General features: G+C 45.8%; 1 protein-coding gene across 4 annotated transcripts in view; it reads left to right on the top strand.

The window, feature by feature from the left end:
- The window catches only part of USHBP1 (USH1 protein network component harmonin binding protein 1), a 152,431-nt gene that overhangs the window by 110,140 nt on the left and 18,552 nt on the right, over positions 1 to 23,739 (top strand). For all 4 annotated transcript variants that reach the window (XM_073659616.1, XM_073659618.1, XM_073659617.1 and 1 more), the window contains exons 11-12: positions 799 to 981; positions 1,738 to 1,829. In XM_073659616.1, coding sequence (XP_073515717.1) covers positions 799 to 981; positions 1,738 to 1,829 — 275 coding nt within the window. The remainder of the gene's footprint in view (positions 1 to 798; positions 982 to 1,737; positions 1,830 to 23,739) is intronic.

Here is a 23,739-nt window from a genome sequence, read left to right as displayed (position 1 = left end):
TCCCCGCTGGCCGCAGGTCCTGTTTCTTCAGCGTCTTATGACTCTGTGACTGCTCAGTGCAGAGGGCGCGCTGTAGTGATGTCATCGCACCCTCTGCCCTGAGACGTCTTAAAGTCAGAAGACGCGGAAGACACTGGACCTGCAGAGGAACAGGGAGAGGTAAGTATTGCAAACAGTTTAAAGCACGAGGGAAGGCAGGAACTCGGTGCCAGTGGGCCCCGTAGCGTACCGATGTTCCCGACAGCGAGTGGGCCCCCCCGTTTGCTCAGGGCGCTGGCACTTGCTCGGGTGCGCCGGGTGGAGACGTCAGCCCTGATCACTACAGTAGAGCTATTTGAGAATGATACACTTTTTAAATTAATGTAAATTGGAAAAATGCTATTTAAAGGAAGATGGGCTGGTAGGTAGGTTGTTTGTTTCAGGCAACCTGTTTAAATTCATTCACAGACTTTGATAAAAAAAAAAATAGAAGACACATCAAAATTAATTTCATGTTCAGATGCACCATGACATGCCCCAAATTGTAATTATCATTTGGTGGCTGTGTCTATATAAGAACATTGCAATATGTTCTTTAAAGCAATTTTCACAAGCAAATGACACTGTTGTTATGTTCTTTTTTCCCCATCAAATGTTTTATTGTGATATGAAATCTGTGCTTTAGTATTTACACATTAATGTGCTCTAGTCACTTAATTGTTACCAAGTAATTGAAAAAGCCACATAGCACTTACTGACTTCTATCACTTAAAACAGTTCATTCAAGGAAGGAACTTTACATTCATTTTTCTCCTTTAGAGAAGGCTATCTGAAATGAAAGCCAGTCTGCAACTACTTCAGACAGAGAAACGTGCCTTAGAGCTGCAATGTTTAACTCAGCAAGAACAAGAGAAAGCCTACATGCTTATCCGAGACCACCTGCAGTTGGAGCAGAACGAATGGACAAAGGAAGGAATTGGAAAACATAAGGCAGACAGTCAGGTAATGCACACCTCTCCCCATCTAGTTAATGGAGTTCCTTCAAACTTGACACTTGTGACATATCAAATAAATTAGTTGGGGTACTACATCTAGGAACATCACCATTCTCAAGAATGATGGGGTTCTGTTCTTTGTCTTTACACCAAGATTTTTATAACTTATATTGATTTCTAATGTAAAGCCACCTCTGCAGTGAAAACCTAGACTGTGTCCTCACCGTTGTAGAGTTCAATGAGGTCCTCTCATTATTTTGACACTAAAAACATATCTGATTAAAATATCACTTCAGAATTAGAAAATGTCCCTGTTAAATGCGTTTGTTACCATCCTTACCATTCTTACCATGTGTGAAAAACACATCCAGTTGTCTGTCCACTTTGCTTTAAATATTACGTCTCCATTGAAATACATACATATATTTAATTTTTATATTCAACAGTTTTAAATTGACCAGAAAACAGTACATGACATTTATGGCTTACAGACCGTAATGCATTAAAATAGAAAGAATCAAACCGGATTCATAAAGTCGTATTTCTAGTGTGAGATGTAAGCTTTGATTACAAGATATACTGAATAATTCGAAAGGCAAGGCAATTTGTCTCCAAAGATCTGGAAAACAAGCTCTTGCTGCATTCACCTGCAGCCGTACCCCAAGCCATGTTAACATTTGAAACTTTCATTTCATTTTTTTTTTTGCAATTTTTCTAGTCAATATTAAATATTATACATTTCCTTTTTTTCCATTTTACAAAGAAATCACCAGATGGAAAAAGAGAGTCTCTTGGCCAAAGTAAGAAATCCGCTTCATCTCCTACCATGCAGCGACTGCTAGATTCTTTGAAAACGTAGGTGTTTTTTTTTTAATCTGCATAATTTATAAACAGCAGGTAATGTCTGTCTATATCTATATTTTTTATATTCCAAAGGCCTATGACTATGATAATAGCTAATTCTACAATAAATCCATTGATTTACCTTTTTACCACAGTCCTGGATTGTTGAGAGCTTTTAGGTGAAATAACAGGTACATGAATAAGAGTAATAAATATATTTTGATTCAGTCATTCCCTAAGAAACTGCTCTTCTCTTAAAAGGAATCTGTCAGCAGATTTTTGCTACCTCACTTAGTGGACAAGGTGCAGCCTTTCTAATACAATCACAGCTTTTAGATTTAGAATGAAGCAGAGCGGAGAAAGCTAACCCCGCCCACACCAGGCTCTCCATGTACAAAGTCCATATACTGGGCGGTGCTTAGTTAGACTCGTGATAAATACTTCACAGTTAGTACACAACAGCACACACTTTGACAAGTGATACATCCCTGAATTCTGTGTCAACGCCTCTATCTCCTGCAGTCTTCAGATTACTTAGCAAAAACCTGCTGACAGATTCCCCTGAAAGAAAAACTTGTTTCCTCACCTGGAATGTCTGGGAGTCTCATGAAACGAGACTGATATACACTGCTCAAAAAAATAAAGGGAACACTTAAACAACAGAATATAACTCCAAGTAAATCAAACTTCTGTGAAATCAAACTGTTCACTTAGGAAGCAACACTGACTGACAATCAATTTCACATGCTGTTGTGCAAATGGAATAGACAATAGATAGAAATTATTGGCAATTACCAAGACACCCTCAATAAAGGAGGGTTTCTGCAGGTGGGGACCACAGAGCACATCTCCGTACCAATGCTTTCTGGCTGATGGTTTGGTCACTTTTGAATGTTGGTTGAGCTTTCACACTCGTGGTAGCATGAGACGGACTCTACAACCTACAGAAGTTGCTCAGGTAGTGCAGCTCATCCAGGATGGCACATCAATGCGAGCTGTGGCAAGAAGGTTTGACGCCGGCGACCGCTACCAATCAGCGAGATTGGCGCCATATTTAATCAACGCTCTGCTGATTGGTCGCGGACGCCAGACGCGACCAATCAGCGAGATTGGCGCCAAATTTAAACAACACTCTGCTGATTGGTCGCGGACGGCAGACGCGACCAATCAGCGAGATTGGCGCCAAATTTAAACAACGCTCTGCTGATTGGTCGCGGACGGCAGACGCGACCAATCAGCGAGATTGGCGCCAAATTTAAACAACGCTCTGCTGATTGGTCGCGTCTGCCGTCCGCGACCAATCAGCGAGATTGGCGCCAAATTTAAACAATGCTCTGCTGATTGGTCGCGACCGCCGGGCGCGACCAATCAGCAATATTGGCGCCAAATTTAAACACCGCTCTGCTGATTGGTCGCGGTCGCCGGCCGCGACCAATCAGCAGTATTGACGCCAAATTTAAACCTCGCTCTGCTGATTTGTCGCAACCACCGGCCGTGACCAATCAGCGATATTGGCGCCAAATTTAAACACCGCTTCGCTGATTGGTCGTGGTGGCCGGCCGCGACCAATCAGCGATATTGGCGCCATATTTAAACACCGCTCTGCTCATTGGTCGCGGTTACCGGTCACGAATAACCAGCATTATTGGCGACAAATTTAAACACCGCTCTGCTGATTAGTCGCGGCCGTGACCAATCACCATTATTGGTGCCAAATTTAAATAACGCTCTGCTGATTGGTCGCGACCGCCGGCCGCAACAAATCAGCATTATTGCCGCCAAATTTAAACCCCGCTCTGCTGATTGGTCGCGTTCGCTGGCCGCGACCAATCAGCATTATTGGCGACAAATTTAAACCCCGCTCTGCTGATTAGTCGCGACCGCCGGCCGTGACCAATCTGCGATATAGGCGCCAAATTTTAACACCGCTTTGCTAATTGGTCGCGGTTGCCGGCCTCGACCAATCAGCGATTTTGGCGCCAAATTTAAATACCGCTCTGCCGATTGCGCCCGGTCGGCCGCATACCTATTCTAGAATACCCGATGCGTTAGAATCGGGCCACCATCTAGTATGTATATATATATAGTAAGAGGGTCACTGGTAATGTGCTGGAGGGGAGATATTGTATGTTTCACTGAGGTTATTAGCTTCAGTGATATGAATCTGGAAGTTTGCTCCAGCATGTTATGTGTTGAGAGGGGTTAATCGGCCATGACAGGGCTAGGTTTTTTCGTTTAACAGCTAAAGAGTGGGGCGGGATAGCTGTTCACCATATCTCCACCCTAGGGTGTGGTCGAGAAGGTAAAGGTGAAGCCTCTGGACTTAATGATTGTTCTATGTGTGCTCTGAAGGTGAAGATGACCTACAAAGCTATTCCAAAAAGTCTGAATATTGCTATTTTTCTGTTGACCTGGTTTATGATGCACATTTTATAAACCAGTTGAAGATTTAAATGAAAAGCATTCCTATGATTACCTCATTAAGCAGCTGAGTGAGCCAGTCTACCACAGTTGGTGCTAGAAGTGCGTGCAAGATTCCCAGGAAGCAAGTATAACGGCTGTGGACAAACTGCATATCCTGGGTGAAGGTGGCTTTAAGGATGGAACAGCGGTTAGCCACATGGAGGAACTGATCAAGCGCCTGGTCCAAAGCCAGCAGCAGTACCAGCAATAGCAAACCCAGCAGGAGACAAATAAACTCCTGATACAACAGATACAACAGCAGCAACGGCAAATGGAACTCCTGGTAGGGCATGTTCGCTGCAGAGAAACTGTCCCACCCCCAAGTCCAGATGACGACTCTCACATCCGGAAGGCGGTAAGACGTCCCATGCAAAAGATGACCCAAGGGGATGATGGTGAGGCATTTTTGGCAGTATTTGAAGGGGTCGCAGAGCGGAAGAACCTGCCACGAGGGCAGTGGGCAGAGGTGCTGGAGTCCTATCTAATTGGCGAGCCCCAAAAGGCTTATTATGACTTTGCCTTACAGGACGCAAAGGAGTATGCCAAACTAAAAACAGAAATATTGGCATGCTTGGGAGTGACTTTGTCTGTCAGGGCACAATGGGTCCACCACCATGCCTATTTCGACGACAACCCCCCCACACCCTGCTCCCAAATGTTTGACTTGCTACATCTTGTTCGGATGTGGTTGCAGCCGGAATCCTCAAACCCAGCCCAGATGGTCGAGCGCTTAATAATGGACAGATTTATTCACGCCCTTCCTAGACTGGTGCCGACCTGGGTTGCCAAACGGGGATCCTCGAAATGCGGATGACCTGGTTGGCCTAGTGGAAAGGTATCAGACGATCGAGAAGTCATTAGGGAAACTAGGTGTCATCGCATCCCCGTACTGGGGTACCCAAAAGGAGACTGATTAAGAAAAAGGGGTACTAGAGCCACAAATAAGGGGCATCCAAGGGCCCGCTGAGGGGTTTCCAAGGGTCGGGGTTAAGGACTTAATTTGATGGAGGTGTCAGAGTTCGGGGCACATAGCCGCTCGTTGTCCAATGTCCACTGAACCGATGAACTGCAGCCTAGAGCGGCACGGTTTGTATTACGCTTATTCGTTTGTGGACTGTCAACCCATTTAGGGGCCGCAGATATGTCCCGTGTTGCTAAATGGAGTACTGGTGTCTGGACTCTTGGACACGGGGAGCCTAGTGACCCTCGTAAGGCTCTTCCTCCTCCACCAGTTGATCCCCGGAAGGATTGTGGGCGTCCACTGTATTCACTGTGGATGCTAAGGACTCTCCTGTTGCCAGAGTGACCATAGAAATGAAATGTGACACTGAGTCTTATGAGGTTGTAATGGTCAAGGACCTGATATACCCAGAAATAACAGGGCTGGACTTTACCTTATTCTGGGATTTATGGCGAAACGGGGAGGTGCCAAATGACTCAGATAAGACTCCTAAAATCCCCCATCGCAGTCGGAGGCGGATAGGTTTCTACTGCGTGTGCTTGCGGGCGTGGAGGACATGGGTCGCCGACATCTCTGAGTTGGGGCCTTCCGGGGAGAACTTTGGGACTGCTCAACTGAAGGACCTTACGCTAAAAGGGGCGTTTGATAATTTCACTGTGTTAAATGGGGTTGCTCAAGAGCTTGGATTCCACACTTTGCAGTAAATGGGGATTTGCTATATCGGGTGACTAAGCTAGGGGGAGAGGTAGTAGAACAACTGGTAGTAGCAGGGCCCTATAGACATAGGGTGTTAGACTTGGCCCATTCTCATGTTTTGGGTAGTCATCTGGGTGAAGACAACACCCAAGAGCTGATCCTTTGTAGGTTCTACTGGCCCGGATGTCACCGAGAGATTTTAAACTATTGTAGGTCCTGTCCCACTTGTCAGCTAACCACCCCAGTCTTTCACTTCCGGAGTTCCCTAGTGCAGTTACCCATTATACAAGTCTAGTTTGACCGCATTGTCATTGATCTAGTCGGACCCTTGGTAAAGTCCGCCCGAGGGCATCAATATATCCTGTTGGTCCTACACGACACGCTACCCGGAGGTGGTACCCCTTAAAAACTCCTCAGCCAGAAGTATATAAAGGGAACTGGTCCATATCTTTTCCCGGACCGGCCTGCCAAAGGATATCCTGATGAACCAAGGAACTCAAATCCAAGAATTGAAAAAGTGGCTTATTTAATACTAAACTCCCACCAACTGGCTATAGTCCATACAAAACAGAAAACGGCACAACAACCGCAGTCTGGATGATTTGTTCACACTGGTGAATATACTGCAAATTATTTCTATTACTTGTATACATATACTGGATGAAATATTTTTGGATAAATTAGGAAGAAAAACAAGTTGTTGTGCCATTTTCTGTTTTGTATGGACCAAGGAACTTCATTCATGTCCAAAGTGATGAGAGAATTGTGTTAGGTCCTCCAGATTACGCAACTCAGGACATCGGTATACCATCCGCAAACGGACGGCCTGATGGAGAGGTTTAATAAAACCCTGAAGGCCATGCTCAAGAAGGATGGTGTAGACTGGGACTGCCTACTCCTGTATCTGCTGTTTCCCATCAGGGAATTTAAACAGGCCTTTACAGGGTTCTCTTCATTTGAACTGATTTATGGCTGGCACCGTCGGAGTGTTCTGGATGTTGCTAAGGAGACCTAGGAAGCAAAAATTGCACACCACCGGAGCATCATGGAGTATGTGGCCCAGATGCAGGAGAGAATTGCAGAGGTAATGCCGATTGTGAGAGAGAGCCTCCTCCAGGCACAAGAGGCTCAATCAAGGGTCTACAATCGGTCGGCAAGGCTGAGACAGTTTAGCCCTGGAGATCGAGTCATAGTGCTGATTCCCACAGTGGAAAGAAAATTTATGGCTAAGTGGCAAGAGCTATACGATGTAGTAAAAAAAAAACTGAGCGAAGCTAACTACAAGATCCACCAGCCTGGGAGAAAAAAATCCCTATCAGGTCTACCACCTCAACCTGCTCAAGCCATGGCATGATAGGGAGCTGGTGGAAGCTCCATGCTTGGAGGCTAACTCCAGAGGCTATGTTGAGGATGTCAAAGTGTCAGAAACACTATCACCGGCCCAGAAACAACAGTGCCGAGAGCGCCTCCAGCGAAATCGAGATCTGTTTTCAGAGTGCCAGGATGTACTCAGACCGTGGCGCACGAAGTTCTGACGAAACCACACGTGCGGGTAAACCTTAAGCCTTATCAAATCCCTGAAGCCAGCCATAACGTAATTTGGAAGGAGGTGAGAAGAATGTTGAGCCTGTGCATCATCGAAGAATCGAAGAGCGGCTGGTCCAGTCCCATTGTCCTTGTGCCAAAGCCAAATGGAAATTTGCGGTTTTCCAATGATTATCGTAAGCTGAATGAGGTATCCAAGTTTGATGTGTATCCGATGACCCGGGGCGATGAGCTCATTGAAAGGTTGGGGTAAGCAAGATACATCACCACTCTTGACCTATTGAAAAAGGGTACTGACAAATCCCCATGTCCCAAATGGCCAAAGAGAAGACGGCCTTCTCTACACCTGATGGGTGTTTTCAATGCACCAGGATTCCTTTTGGTCTGCAAGGAGCCCCAACCACCTTCCAGAGTGCCATGGATCAGGTCCTAACTCCTCACAAGAAATACGCTGCAGCTTACCTAGACGATATTGTGATCTTCAGCCCAGACTGGGAAAATCATCTACAGAAGGTCCAGGCGGTACCAAATGCACTGAGGAAGGCGGGGTTTACCATAAACCCGAAGAAGTGCACCATGGGGAAGGAGGAGGCCAAATACCTAGGCTACAGTGGTGGCCAAAAGTATTGGCACCCCTGCAATTCTGTCAGATAATACTCAGTTTCTTCCTGAAAATGATTGCAATCACAAATTCTTTGGTATTATTATCTTCATTTAATTTGCTTGCAAGGAAAAAACACAAAAGAGAATGAAGCAAAAATCAAATCATTGATCATTTCACACAAAACTCCAAAAATGGGCCAGACAAAAGTATTGGCACCCTCAGCCTAATACTTGGTTGCACAACCTTTAGCCAAAATAACTGCGAACAACCGCTTCCGGTAACCATCAATGAGTTTCTTACAATGCTCTGCTGGAATTGTAGACCATTCTTCTTTGGCAAACTGCTCCAGGTCCCTGATATTTGAAGGGTGCCTTCTCAAACTGCCATTTTGAGATCTCTCCACAGGTGTTCTATGGGATTCAGGTCTGGACTCATTGCTGGCCACCTTAGAAGTCTCCAGTGCTTTCTCTCAAACCATTTTATAGTGCTTTTGGAAGTGTGTTTTGGGTCATCGTCCTGCTGGAAGCCTCATGACCTCTGAAGGAGACCCAGCTTTCTCACACTGGGCCCTACATTATGCTGCAAAATTTGTTGTTAGTCTTCAGACTTCATAATGCCATGCACACGGTCAAGCAGTCCAGTGCCAGAGGCAGCAAAGCAACCCCAAAACATCAGGGAACCTCCGCCATGTTTGACTGTAGGGACCGTGTTCTTTTCTTTGAATGCCTCTTTTTTTTTCCTGTACACTCTATGTTGATGCTTTTTCCCAAAAAGCTCTACTTTTGTCTCATCTGACCAGAGAACATTCTTCCAAAACGTTTTAGGCTTTCTCAGGTAAGTTTTGGCAAACTCCAGCCTGGCTTTTTTATGTCTCGGGGTAAGAAGTGGGGTCTTCCTGGGTATCCTACCATACAGTCCCTTTTCATTCAGACGCCGACGGATAGTTCAGGTCAACACTGTTGTTCCTTCGGACTGCAGGGCAGCTTGAACTTGTTTGGATGTTAGTCGAGGTTCTTTATCCACCATCCGCACAATCTTGCGCTGAAATCTCTCGTCAATTTTTCTTTTCCGTCCACATCTAGGGAGGTTAGCCACAGTGCCATGGGCTTTAAACTTCTTGATGACACAGCGCACGGAAGACACAGGAACATTCAGGTCTTTGGAGATGGACTTGTAGCCTTGAGATTGCTCATGCTTCCTCACAATTTGGTTTCTCAAGTCCTCAGACAGTTCTTTGGTCTTCTTTCTTTTCTCCATGTTCAATGTGGTACACACAAGGACACAGGACAGAGGTTGAATCAACTTTAATCCATGTTAACTGGCTGCAAGTGTGATTTAGTTATTGCCAACACCTGTTAGGTGCCACAGGTAAGTTACAGGTGCTGTTAATTACACGAATTAGAGAAGCATCACATGATTTTTCAAACAGTGCCAATACTTTTGTCCACCCCCTTTTTTAGATTTGGTGTGGAATTATATCCAATTTGGCTTTAGGACAATTCTTTTTGTGTTTTTTCATTGAAGACAAATTAAATGAAGATAATAATACCAAAGAATTTGTGATTGCAATCATTTTCAGGAAGAAACTGAGTATTATCTGACAGAATTGCAGGGGTGCCAATACTTTTGGCCACCACTGTATATCGTTGGTAGGGTGAAATCAATCTGCAGGAGAACAAGGTGGAGGCGATCCAAAACTGGCTGCAACCAGTCTCCAATAAACAGGTTAGGGCATTTCTTGGAATTGTGGGATACTATTGGCGATTCATCCTGAATTTTGTAATGAGAGCTGCACCCCTGACCGACCTCCTTAAGTGCACAAAGTCATCGATGGTCAAGTGGACTTCCGAAGCAGAGACGGCTTTCCAGGAATTAAAGCTAGCCCTGTGTAAACAGGCAGTCTTGGTCGCATCGGACTTAAAGAAGGAGTTCGTAGTTCAGACGGACGCTTCAGAGGTCGGGTTGGGTACTGTGCTATCACAAGAAATAAATGGGGAGAAACATCCAATCCTATACCTCAGTAGGAAACTCTCCTCTTGTGTAAAGAATTGTGCTTTCGTGGAAAAAGAATGATTGACCATCAAATGGACGATTGACACTTTGACATGAAAAACTCTTTCTTGGTCTCATTGGTTCAGATGACGCTTTCTCAGAAGCATTACGGCTTACTGACATACATTTTGGCAAACTGCAATCTAGCTTTTTTAAGTTTCTGTGTCAGCAGTGGGGTCCTCCTGGGTCTCCTGCCGTAGCGCTTAATTTCATTTAAATAAGTACGGATAGTTCACACTGACATTGATGCACCCTGAGCCTGTAGGACAGCTACCAACTTGTAGCATAGGAAGGAGTAAAGCCATCTAAATTTCTTGAAAATACCAGGACAGAAAAATTCTCTTAATTCTGGAAAAGACCTTGTTAGTGAAATCTGATCTAGATAAGCAACTACAGTATATCTTAGTAGGGACTGGTCAACCTCTGGACTGTCAGGTTGAAACTCTCCATGTCTGGCAGAATTGAGTGTCCTGAGACGCTAAGTTCAGCAAAGGGGAAACCTCTAATAATGACCTCAACTCATCTGAATTTATTAAGAGAACCATGATCTCTTCAGCCAAAACTGAATTCTGGCAATTGGCTTGATACTGCCTAATTTTCTTCAATATCCACGGTATCATGTAAACAAGAGAGGATATTTAGGTACCCTGAACTACCACAGAATGAACAGAGCATACACAGCCAGGGGATTGTCCTTCAGGTACTGAGGGAAGAATTTCTCCACCTTTCCATTGAATCTGGTAGCCATGAGATCTACTCCTACAGTCCCCCCATCTCAACAAACTCTGCTTGTACATCTGTAGATTGAAAAAAGACCCCCTGTTCAGGCAATCTGCACGTTCATACAGAGATCCTCTGATGTGATCCACATACAGATGTGGCAGGTTCGGTCCTGGCCAAGGAAAGATATTTCTAATTTCTTACAAACGAAGGAGTGAACAAGTGCCTCCCTGCTTGTTGATGTAAGTCAAGAACCTCCCTCTTGAGAGAGTGTAGGTGGAATAATGCCCAAGACTCTGCCTCCGTGGCTGCAGTCAACTAACCAAAGTCTGTCATGAGAGTTCTTATAGCAAACCTTTGTGGTCTTGAAATAAAATGTATCATGGCCAAGAGCTTATCATACTTTGCAGAAGGAAGATACAGAGAGTCTATGAAGAAACCCTGAAACTGAGATTTTCTGGCATGTACTTTTTCAGATTTCTCAAAATATATTATCCATTCCAACTCTTGAAAGAATTCTACGTTGGTGCGAAGATCAAGCCATAGAAGATATTCTGATGCTGCCTTTTTGAGACAATTGTCCAAGTAAGGCACTAATAGCTATGGTTTTGGTTCTTAAAACTGCACCCATAGCAACCACTATCTTCGTGAAGGTGTGGGGAGCAGAAGACATTCCAAAGGGAAGAACAATAGCCACGTGCAGATAGGAATCTTTTAAATCAAGCGATATCATGAAGTCTCCTTGGTATAGAATAGAAGCAACAGTTATGATGATCTTGAATCTAAATCTGTTCTTGAGGATAAATTGATTTAGCTATCTCTGATCTAAGATCATCCTCCATTCCTCAGAAGGCTTCGGAACTAGCAATATAAAACTCTGACCCTTTTTATGAGGAGGAATGTTCTCCATCACCCTCATTTGGAGGTACTCCTCAATGGGGGAGCTTTTGGTTTACTGAAATTAAACACTGGGTCTCCACGAATATTTGAGGTAGAAGAGATACCTAGATATCTGGAATATGGAGTTCTTAAGATGTCAGAAAAAAGGGAAGATGACCTCTGACTGAAGGGTCCAAATAAGTCACATTAGCGTATAAAAAAATCAGTCCATTGTTGATCGAGAAAGGTAGGACAAGTGACATGTGAGTACAATGTGATATTTATCAACTAGCATCCGTATGACATTCATATGACATGCGTATGCAATCCGTATGCAATGCGTTTTTAACATCAGCTTTTATATATTGTAATTCTCTATGTAATTTAAAGATAGTTTACAAACTAATAAATCTTATATACAGATATACAGTACAGACCAAAAGTTTGGACACACCTTCTCATTTAAAGATTTTTCTGTATTTTCATGACTATGCAAATTGTACATTCACACTGAAGGCATCAAAACTATGAATTAACACATGTGGAATTATATACTTAACAAAAAAGTGTGAAACAACTGAAAATATGTCTTATATTCTAGGTTCTTCAAAGTAGCCACCTTTTGCTTTGATGACTGCTTTGCACACTGTTGGCATTCTCTTGATGAGCTTCAAGAGGTAGTCACCGGAAATAGTTTTCACTTCACAGGTGTGGCCTGTCAGGTTTAATAAGTGGGATTTCTTGCCTTATAAATGGGGTTAGGACCATCAGTTGTTTTGTGCAGAAGTCTGGTGGATACACAGCTGATAGTCTTACTGAATAGACTGTTAGAATTTGTATTATGGCCAGAAAAAAGCAGCTAAGTAAAGAAAAATGATTGGCTATCATTACTTTAAGAAATTAAGGTCAGTCAGTTCGAAAAATTGGGAAAACTTTGAAAGTGTCCCCAAGTGCAGTTGCAAAAACCATCAAGCGCTACAAAGAAACTGGCTCACATGAGGAACGCCCCAGGAAAGGAAGACCAGGAGTCACCTCTGCGTCTGAGGATAAGTTTAACCGAGTCACCAGCCTCAGAAATCGCAAGTTAACAGCAGCTCAGATTAGAGACCAGGTCATGCCACACAGAGTTCTAGCAGTAGACACATCTCTTCAACAACTGTTAAGAGGAGACTTTGTGCAGCAGGCCTTCATGGTAAAATAGCTGCTAGGAAACCACTGCTAAGGACAGGCAACAAGCAGAAGAGACTTGTTTGGGCTTTGGTCTGAGGAGTCCAAATTTGAGATCTTTGGTTCCAACCACCGTGTCTTTGTGCGTGATGAACGGATGGACTCACACATGCCTTCAGTGTGAATGTACAATTTTCATAGCCATGAAAATACAGAAAAATCTTTAAATGAGAAGGTGTGTCCAAACTTTTGGTCTGTACTGTATCTCACTGACATCTTTCTATCTACCTATTCTATCTATATATGTATTTTATTCTAACGCTTCGGGCTGTGAATCTACTGTACTTGGCTGATGAAATGTCGGGTTTCCTTGTGCGTAAAAATTGGACGCCGCACGCATGGTACGTATGCCGTGCGATTTTTTTTTTCTCGCACCCATTGAATTGCATCGGCGAGTGCGATCCAATTCTCGCAGACAATCGCAGAATGCTGCAAATTTTTTCTCAGTCCAATTCGAGCTGAGAAAAAACTGGCAGATGAGCACATACTCATTTACTAACTGGTCAAAGTGCTATGCGATGTTTTCTCGCATTGCACTCGTCCAATTTATACGCCACTGTGAGCAAGCCCTAAGGAATAAAGATGTTGCTGGAAGACTTCTGGCATCAAATATCAGTTTTTTGTCCTTCTGAGGTTTAGTTTAACCCCTTAACAACATCTGACGTACTAATACGCGTCTGTGCCCTGGGACTTAAGAGCCAGACCCGTATTAGTATGTCATGGCGATCGCGCGCGCACACAGGCTGTGCGGGCGCGATCGCCGCCGGGTGTCAGCTGATTGTCACAGCTGACACCCGATACTATGTGCAGGGAGCGGCCCTGCACCGCTCCCAGCACATTAACCCCCGCGATGCTGCGATCGAAGTCGATCGCAGCATTGCGGGGGCAAGGGGAGGTGATCGCAGATACTCACCTCCTCTTCCGGCTTCCAGCGCTGTCTGCAAAGGCTTCCCGGGTGTTGCCATGACGACCCGATGTCGTCATGACAACATCCGGGTCACCAGAGAGCAGGAAGATTGTTTGGACATGCGCAGTGCATCTCCAAACAATCTTCTCCCCGTCCAACGCTGACAGCCTGCATGACACAGGGATGGTGCTGCATTCCTGTGCCATGCAGGCGATCAGAGAAAAAAAAATGAAAGTCCCAGAGTGGGACAGAGTAAAAAAGTGTAAAAACACCCAGAAAGTGAAAAAAAAAAAAATAAAAAAAAAATAAATAAATAAAAAAAAATAATCCACTAAAAATAAAAATATAATGTACCCATCAATAAATATTATTATAAAAAAAAACAAAAAAAACAATAAAAGTGCACATATTTGGTATCGCCGCGTCCGGAACAACCTGACCTATAAAATTGTCCCACTAGTTAACCCCTTCAGTGAACACGGTAAAAAAAAAAAAAAAAAAGAAGCAAAAAACAATGCTTTATCACCATACCGCCAAACAAAAATGGAATAACACACGATCAAAAAGACAAATATAAATAAAAATGGTACCACTGAAAACGTCATCTCGTCCCGCAAAAAACAAGCCAAAATACAGCTCCATCAGCCGAAAAATAAAAAAGTTAGAGCTCCCAGAATAAAGCTATGCTGAAAAATATTTTTTTCTATAAAATTGCTTTTATTATGTAAAAGTGCAAAACATAGAAAACCGATATAAATGTGGTACCGCTGTAAATGTACCCCGAAGAATAAAGCTACCTTATTAATTGTACCACACGTGGAACAGAATAAAAAAAATAAAAAAAAACACAATTCCTGAATTGTTGGTTTTTGTTTATTCTGCCTCCCAAAAATCGGAATAGAAAGCGATCAAAAAATGTCACGTGCCTGAAAATGGCACCAATAACAACGTCAACTCATCCCGCAAAAAACAAGCCGTCACATGACTGTCTGCCAAAATCTGGAAAAATTATAGCTCTCAAAATATGGCGATGCAAAAACTAGATTTTACAAAAAATGCGTCTTTTAGTGTGTGACAGCTGTCAGTCATAAAAACCCCATATGATTCTGGTACTGCTGTAATCACATCGACCCGAAGAATAAAGTCATCTAATCACTTATACCGCACGAGGAACGGCTTCAAAAATTAACTCTTGGGTGAGGATTGGGCTAGGGTTAGGGCTGGGTTTGGGGTTAGGGTTGTGCTAGGGTTAGGGTTGTGCTAGGGTTAGGGTTGTGCTACGGTTAGGGCTGGGGTTTGGGTTAGGGTTAGGGTTGGGGTTAGGGTTGTGATGGGGTTGGGATTTTTTTCAAAAGTAAGAAAAAAGATATGGCGACTAGTGTTGAGCGCAAGTGCTCGCTACTTGAGTTTGCATCGGGAGCTCTGGTATGCATTGAGTATCGTGGGTATTTGAGTGACATGCTCGAGTCTCTGCCCCATAGGCTTCGCGGCCAAAAAAACTTTACAGGGATTGCCTGCCATGCACGAGCGATCCCCGCATGTTTTTTTTTGGGTGTCTAATAACCGTGAAACATGCGGAGCAGGGACTTGAGCATGTCACTCGAGCACACGCTGTACATGGTGCATACCTGAGTACTCGATGCAAACTCAAGTAGTGAGCACTTGCGCTCAAGACTAATGACAACTTATTCAATATGATGACCTAATGTAAACAAATTCTGTGTCGTACCTCTGGGTTCAAAATGTTCACTATACACCTTAATAAAATCCTTGAGGGGTATAGTTTCCAAAATAGGGTCACTTGTGGGGGAGCTCCACTGTTTAGGCACATCACGGGCTCTCCAAACGCGACATGGTGTCCGCTAACAAATTGAATGGAAAATCGGCTCAAATTGTTAGCGGACGCCATGTTGCGTTTGGAAAGCCCCTGCGTGCCCAAACATTGGAACTCCCCCACAAGTGACCCCATTTTGGAAACTAGACCCCCCCAAGGCACCTATCTAGATGCATAGTGAGCACTTGGAACCCCCAGGTGCTTCACAAATTGATTCATAAAAATGAAAAAGTGTTTTTTTTTTCACTTTTTCATTTTTACGAATTAATTTGTGAAGCACCTGGGGGTTCCAAGTGCTCAGTATGCATCTAGATAGGTGCCTTGGGGGGTCTAGTTTCCAAAATGGGGTCACTTGTGGGGGAGCTCCAAAGTTTGGGCACACAGGGGCTCTCCAAACGCAACATGGTGTCCGCTAACAATTTGAGCCAATTTTATATTCAATTTGTTAGCGGATACCATGTTGCATTTGGAGAGTCCCTGTGTGCCCAAACATTGGAGCTCCCCCACAAGTGACCCCATTTTGGAAACTAGACCCCCCAAGGCACCTATCTAGATGCATAGTGAGCACTTGGAGCCTCTAGGTGCTTCACAAATTGATTCGTAAAAATGAAAAAGTGAAAAAAAAAACACATTTTCATTTTTATGAATCAATTTGTGAAGCACCTGGTAGTTCCAAGTGCTCATTATGCATCTAGATAGGTGCCTTGGGGGGTCTAGTTTCCAAAATGGGGTGACTTGTGGGGGAGCTCCAATGTTTGGGCACACAGGGGCTCTCCAAACGCAACATGGTGTCCGCTAACAATTTGAGCCGATTTTCCATTCAATTTGTTAGCGGATACCATGTTGCATTTGGAGAGTCCCTGTGTGCCCAAACATTGGAGCTCCCCCACAAGTGACCCCATTTTGGAACCTAGAACCCCCAAGGCACCTATCTAGATGCATAGTGAGCACTTGGAACCCCTAGGTGCTTCACAAATTGATTCGTAAAAATGAAAAAGTGAAAAAAACCACTTTTTCATTTTTACGAATCAATTTGTGAAGCACCTGGGGGTTCCAAGTGCTCACTATGCATCTATATAGGTGCCTTGGGGGGTCTAGTTTCCAAAATGGGGTCACTTGTGGGGGATCTCCAATGTTTGGGCACACAGGGGCTCTCCAAACACAACATGGCGTCCGCTAATTATTCAAGCAAATTTTACAATCAAAAAGTCAAATGGCGCTCCTTCCCTTCCGAGCCCCGCCGTGCGCCCAAACAGTGTTTTTTCCCCACATATTGGGTATCTGCGTGTCCAGGGGAAATTGCACAACAAATTTTGGGGTCCATTTTTTCTTGTTACCCCTGTGAAAATAAAAAAAAATGGGTCTAAAGTAACATTTTTGTGAAAAAAGTTAAATGTTCATTTTTTTCTTCCACATTCAAAAAATTCATGTGAAGCACCTGAAGGGTTAATAAAGTTCTTGAATGTGGTTTTGAGCACCTTGAAGGGTGCAGTTTTTAGAATGGTGTCACTTTTGGGTATTTTCTGTCATAAAGACCTCTCAAAGTGACTTCAAATGTGATGTGGTCCCTAAAAAAATGGTTTTGTAAATTTTGTTGGAAAAATGAGAAATCGCTGGTCAACTTTTAACCCTTATAGCTCCCTAACAAAAAAAAATTTTGGTTCCAAAATTGTGCTGATGTAAAGTAGACATGTGGGAAATGTTATTTATTAACTCTTTTGTGTGACATATCTCTCGGATTTAAAGGCATAAAAATTCAAATTTTGAAAATTGCAAAATTTTCAAAATTTTCGCCAAATTTCCGTTTTTTTCACAAATAAACGCAAGTGATATCGAAGAAATTTCACCACAATCATGAAGTACAATATGTCACGAAAAAACAATCTAAGAATCAGGGGGATCCGTTGAAGCGTTCCAGAGTAATTACCTCATAAAGTGACAGTGGTCAGAGTTATAAAAATTGGCCTGGTCATTAACGTGCAAACCACCCTCGGGGCTTAAGGGGTTAATATCTAGAACCACTGCTGCCGAATCATCTGTGTCAAAAATGAGATTTAGAAAACTGATTTCTGGGCAGGGAACCAAATCTTCTTGAGGATCTTGAACTGCCAAAAAGCGCCTGGGGAAAGGATTTCCCCTTTTTATCAGATAAGGACTCCATAAGTTTGTCAAACACAGACTCAAGGAGTCTACCAGGTTAAAAGGGGATGCCACCCAAATTATACTTGGAAGTATTATCTGCTACTCAATGTTTTCACCACAAAGCTCTGTAACCAGAAGTGGATAAGGCCATATACCTAGCAAAGAGTTTAATCTGCTGAAAGGCGAAATGGCGAAATCACACAAAAAAATCAACAGCCATACCACAAAAATTCATAATCGTTGGGCAAAAAGAAATAGTATTCATGACATGACAGATGGCGTTTCTTAGACATAGTTTTTCTGCCGCAATCAACCAAACCCGCAGAAGACATCTGGAACATACCACTGCACATGAGGAGAGTAGCCCCTCACATTAGAGCATAGAAAAGCACGAAAATAACCCAGCCCTGATAGTTGTCTGAGAAAAGAGGAGAGACAACTATCTGTTAATATAGTCTAAAGGACAGAAAAAAATTCAGCGTGAGACGGGCGTGAGGTGCTTTTACAGTGTGGAAAGAAAATGTTTCTTTTTGTCTATTAAATACTCCATCTGTCTTAACAGTTCACAGTTCATTGAATTATCCCAGGGCCAGCTCCAGGTTTTTGTGGGCCCTGGGCGAAAGAGTCTCTGTAGGCCCCTTTAACACATACCACGATTCATGATGCACAGATACCGCAGAGAAATATATATATAGTACAATGCAAAGATTTCACTTCTTACATTACATGAGCGATATCTATTGTAAATTCTACAATAGCTCAGAAACAGGCGAATCGCTCCATACAGAATACTGGCCCCCATATAACGCTCCATACAGGATACTGGCCCCCATAAAATGCTCCATACAGGATACTGGCCCCCATATAACGCTCCATACAGAATACTGGCCCCCATATAATGCTCCATGCAGGCTGTTTCCCCCACATAATGCCCCACGCTGGCTGTTCCCCCCTTATAATACCCCATGCTGGCTGTTCCCCCCATATAATGCCCCATGCAGGATGTGACCCCCCTTATAATGCCCCATGCAGGATGTCACCCCCCTTATAATGCCCCATGCATTTTGTCACCCCCCCCTTATAATGCCCCATACAGGATGTCACCCTCCCTTATAATGCCCCTTGCAGGATGTCACCCCCTTATAATGCCCCATGCAGGATGTCACTCTCCTTATATTGCCCCATGCAGGATGTCACCCCCCCTTATATTGCCCCATGCAGGATGTCACCCCCCCCTTATAATGCCCCATGCAGGATGTCACCCCCCCCTTATAATGCCCCATGCAGGATGTCACCCCCCCTTATAATGCCCCATGCAGGATGTCACCCCCCTCATAATGCCCCATGCTGGATGTCACCCCCCCTTATAATGCCCCATGCAGGATGTCAACCCCCCTTATAATGCCCCATGCAGAATGTCACCCCCCCTTTTAATGCCCCATGCAGGATGTCACCCCCCTCCCTTATAATGCCCCATGCAGGATGTCACTTACCCCCCCATATAATGCCCCGTGCAGGATGTCACTCCCCCCATTTTAGTGCCCCATGCAGAAAGTCACCCCCCCTCCCTTATAATGCCCCATGCAGGATGTCACACACACCCCCCCCACCATATAATGCCCCATGCCTCCATACATTAAAAAAAATAAATCAAATACTCACCTCACTTCTCACCTGCTGCCGCTGCTCAGCTCTGGACTCCAGCGTCGCCAGCGTCTTCCCGCTCTGCGCTGTGATGGCTCAGGAGAGAGCGTGGTGTAAAGACGTCACCGCGCCCTCTGACCTGAGACGTCACAACAGTGCAGCAGCCGCGGAAGACACCGAACCTGCTGCGGAGGCACGGGGAGAGGTAAGTATTGTTTCGCTGGCTGTCGGGGCCCCGAGCAAGCTGGCGGGGGGTGGGCGCTAACACCACTCTCCTCCGCTCACGGGTCCCATAGCGCGACGGGGTGCCCGACGGCGAGTGGGCCCCCCACCTGCTCAAGGCCCCGGTACTTGCCCGAGTGCGCCGGATGCTGACGCCGGCCCTGAATTATACCATGACTGTGCTGCTGGTTAGGCTGTAATGGAAATTACATTACATTTATTCAAAAGGACACGTTACATATCCTGTTTGCCAATAATATAAAACTATTATTGGATGACAATTTTTATACTATATAACATAACTGTTAAACATTAAAGGGAAAAGCTACACTTTTCCATTGTAAGAGAGTCTTTTGATCATTATCCTGAGTCCCAAAATCTGGTTCCTCCTGATTTTGTCAAACTCAATTTTACTAGGGCAGTTTGAACATCCAGGGTTAAAAGGACTCTGCCATTGGATCAAATTGGGAATGTGGCTTCTTGGAGCTCGCATAATTTATTTATGTGATGCTGGTGAGTGTGGACCCACTGCGCCATTGGCCGGGCAAAGTGTAACTCAGAGTGGGTGGAGTTTGAGGGGTCTTTATACCAGCTCATAGGGTCATAACTACCCCATGACTATGTTGCTGTTAGTAGGGAAACTGCTAAAAGGGAATCTATCACCAGAAAAAACGCTATTAACCTGCACTATTAAACCTGCAGATATGGGGTTAATATGCAGGTTAATAGTGTTGTGAACCTGCCCATCGCCGGCAATTAGACCAACGTTGCTGGGAGGAAATGAACTTTATTACCCAGCAGTGTTCTGGTATCAGTCATGGGAGTGGCGCCGACAAGGGTTCAGTCATCGCTCTGTGTATAGACAGCAACGGCTGTAACCACACTCCCAGCACTGACCAATAGCCGGCCCTAGTGATGAGCAAGCTGTCAGTCAGTGCCAGGGACGTGGTTACAGCCGGCGCGCTCTATACACAGAGCTGTGACTGAACCCACACCTGCGCCACCCCCATGTCTGAGACCAGAATGCTGCCCTTTCCTCAAAGCAGCGTGGGTCTAAGTGCCAGCGCCGGGCAGGTTTACAATGCTATTAACCTGCAGATTAACCCCATATCTGCAGGTTAATAGCATTTTTCAGGTGACAAGTTCCTTTTAACAATAATTAGTCAAAACTTCTGCCTCTTGAATTGGGCATCATTCAGTAAATTACAAGAAAAATCAATTTCTTTATATTCTGTAAGGAATAAATGAGAGGATTTTAATCAGAGGATTACCTAAGCAGCAATTCCTTAATACAGTATTATTTAAGGAATTGCTCATGTAAGGTATAAGAAACATACAGAAGAGCAACGAGGAGGCCTTGAGATTCCATGTGTATGTCCTGCTGATTTGTCTGTAGCCTCTAGCTCCTTGGTGCATATGGATGGTACAGTACATCTCTGCCAGGTCTGCATGTGTGTAGGGGGCTCATAAGTTGTGCCCTCTCTGTTATGCACACGCCCGGACTGACTGGCGTGTGCGGGTGTTGTGGTTCCACTGGACCATGAACCGGAGAGTGCCTGGAGGGGCGTGACTAAGTATCTGGCCGATCCGACCAAGATGGCACGACGGCATACGACGCCAGTGCACCAGGGAGAAACCGGGCAGAGGGACCAGGTGCTACTCCAGGTCAAACTCCGGACACGGGGGTTGACCCACACAGGGATTACTGGAACAGGCTGGTTAGGCTGGCGCACAGACTGGAGGGTATAGGCAGGCACGACTGGTATGCAGGCAGGCGGGTAAAGGCAAGCGCAGCTAGAGTGCAGACAGGGAGGCACTAGCAGGTAGGAACACAGGCGGGATAGGACCCAGTACACACTGGGACTCAGGAACAATACAGGCAGAGGGGTACAGGCAAGCACAGCTAGAGTGCAGACAGGGAGGCACTAGCAGGTAGGAACACAGGCGGGATAGGACCCAGTACACACTGGGACTCAGGAACAGGCAGGTTAGGCTGGCACAGACTGGTGGATGTAAGCAAACACGGCAGGTATGCAGATGGGTGGATACAGGCGAGTATGCAGGCAGGGAGGTACTGGCCGAAAGGACGGGCTGGAGCACAGAAAGGTTAAGACCCAGTACAGACTGGGTCACAGAACCGCAGATGCGGTAGACAACCACAGCAGAGAGGGAACGCCCGAAGCGGTGGGCAAGAACAGGGCAGGACGGGGCTGCAGGAGCAGCGAGCACAAGCAGGGCAGGACAGGACTGCCGGAGCAGCAGGCAGAAGCAGGGCAGGACAGGACTGCCGGAGCAGCGGGCAGAAGCAGGGCAGGACAGGACAGGACTGCCGGAGCAGTGAGCAGAAGCAGGGCAGGACAGGACAGGACTGCCGGAGCAGTGAGCAAAAGGGTCAGAGCGGAGCAAGGCTGCCGGAGCAGTGAGCAAAAGGGTCAGAGCGGAGCAAGGCTGCCGGAGCAGTGAGCAAAAGGGTCAGAGCGGAGCTAAGACCCAGTACAGACTGGGTCACAGAACCGCAGATGCGGTAGACAACCACAGCAGAGAGGGAACGCCCGAAGCGGTGGGCAAGAACAGGGCAGGACGGGGCTGCAGGAGCAGCGAGCACAAGCAGGGCAGGACAGGACTGCCGGAGCAGCAGGCAGAAGCAGGGCAGGACAGGACTGCCGGAGCAGCAGGCAGAAGCAGGGCAGGACAGGACTGCCGGAGCAGCGGGCAGAAGCAGGGCAGGACAGGACAGGACTGCCGGAGCAGTGAGCAAAAGGGTCAGAGCGGAGCAAGGCTGCCGGAGCAGTGAGCAAAAGGGTCAGAGCGGAGCAAGGCTGCCGGAGCAGTGAGCAAAAGGGTCAGAGCGGAGCAAGGCTGCGGAGCAGTGAGCAAAAGGGTCAGAGCGGGCTAGAACCGCCGGAGCGGTAAGCAAAGGAGTCAGAGCAGACTAGAACCACCGGAGCGGTGAGCAAAGGAGTCAGAGCAGACTAGAACCGCCGGAGCGGTGAGCAAAGGAGTCAGAGCAGACTAGAACCGCCGGAGCGGTGAGCAAAGGAGTCAGAGCAGGCTAGGCTGAGTAGGGGGGACAGGGCTCTGTTCACACGGAACAGACAGGAAGGGAAAGGCAGAGCCAGACACCCACAGGGTACTAGCAGAGAAGTAGCGAGTGGACCACAAACTCACAAACGGGAGTACAGAGACAACAAGCAGGAGTTAGGTAGCAAAGGAGTCAGAGCAGACTAGAACCGCCGGAGCGGTGAGCAAAGGAGTCAGAGCAGGCTAGAACCGCCGGAGCGGTGAGCAAAGGAGTCAGAGCAGGCTAGGCTGAGTAGGGGGGACAGGGCTCTGTTCACACAGAACAGACAGGAAGGGAAAGGCAGAGCCAGACACCCACAGGGTACTAGCAGAGAAGTAGCAAGTGGACCACAAACTCACAAACGGGAGTACAGAGACAACAAGCAGGAGTTAGGTACGAGTTCAGACTCTGCAGAAAAAGGAAGGGAACAGACATAGAGGCAAAACAGGTAAAGGATAGGAGAGAGTTCAGACTGGAACTGAGTGTACGGAGGAGACCGACACTGCAGCGGAATACAGGAGCGGGTCTGGGAATACAGCCCCCAGAGAGGCAGGACGAACAGGCAAGGAGCATGTTCAGACAGGACAGACAAGATACAGGAGTGGGTCTAGGTAATCGGCCCCCAGAGAGGCGGGAGGAACAGGCTAGGAGCGTGTTCAGACAGGTCAGACAAGATACAGGAACGGGTCTAGGTAATCGGCCCCTAGAAGGCAGGAGGAACAGGCTAGGAGCGTGTTCAGACAGGCCTGGAAATACAGCCTCCAGGATAGGCAGACAAGAGAACACAGAACGGGACCTGGCACCTTCAGCGTGCAAGCACACACTGAATGAACCACTATGCTCAGGCAGGAATAGATGGGCGCAGCTGAGCTATATACCAGGTGACAGACAGCAATAGGCTGAGGACGCACAAGGGGTGTGACCCACAGCAGGTACAAAAAGCAGGAAGTGATCGGGCGCCGCCC

The sequence above is a fragment of the Phyllobates terribilis genome, unplaced genomic scaffold (genome assembly GCF_046119375.1).
Source record: "Phyllobates terribilis strain yellow unplaced genomic scaffold, ASM4611937v1 Scaffold_1__5_contigs__length_1240528914, whole genome shotgun sequence".
Classification (NCBI taxonomy): Eukaryota; Metazoa; Chordata; class Amphibia; order Anura; family Dendrobatidae; genus Phyllobates; species Phyllobates terribilis.
The sequence above is the reverse complement of the archived record's forward strand: the minus strand, read 5'-3'. Positions and strand labels throughout refer to the sequence as shown.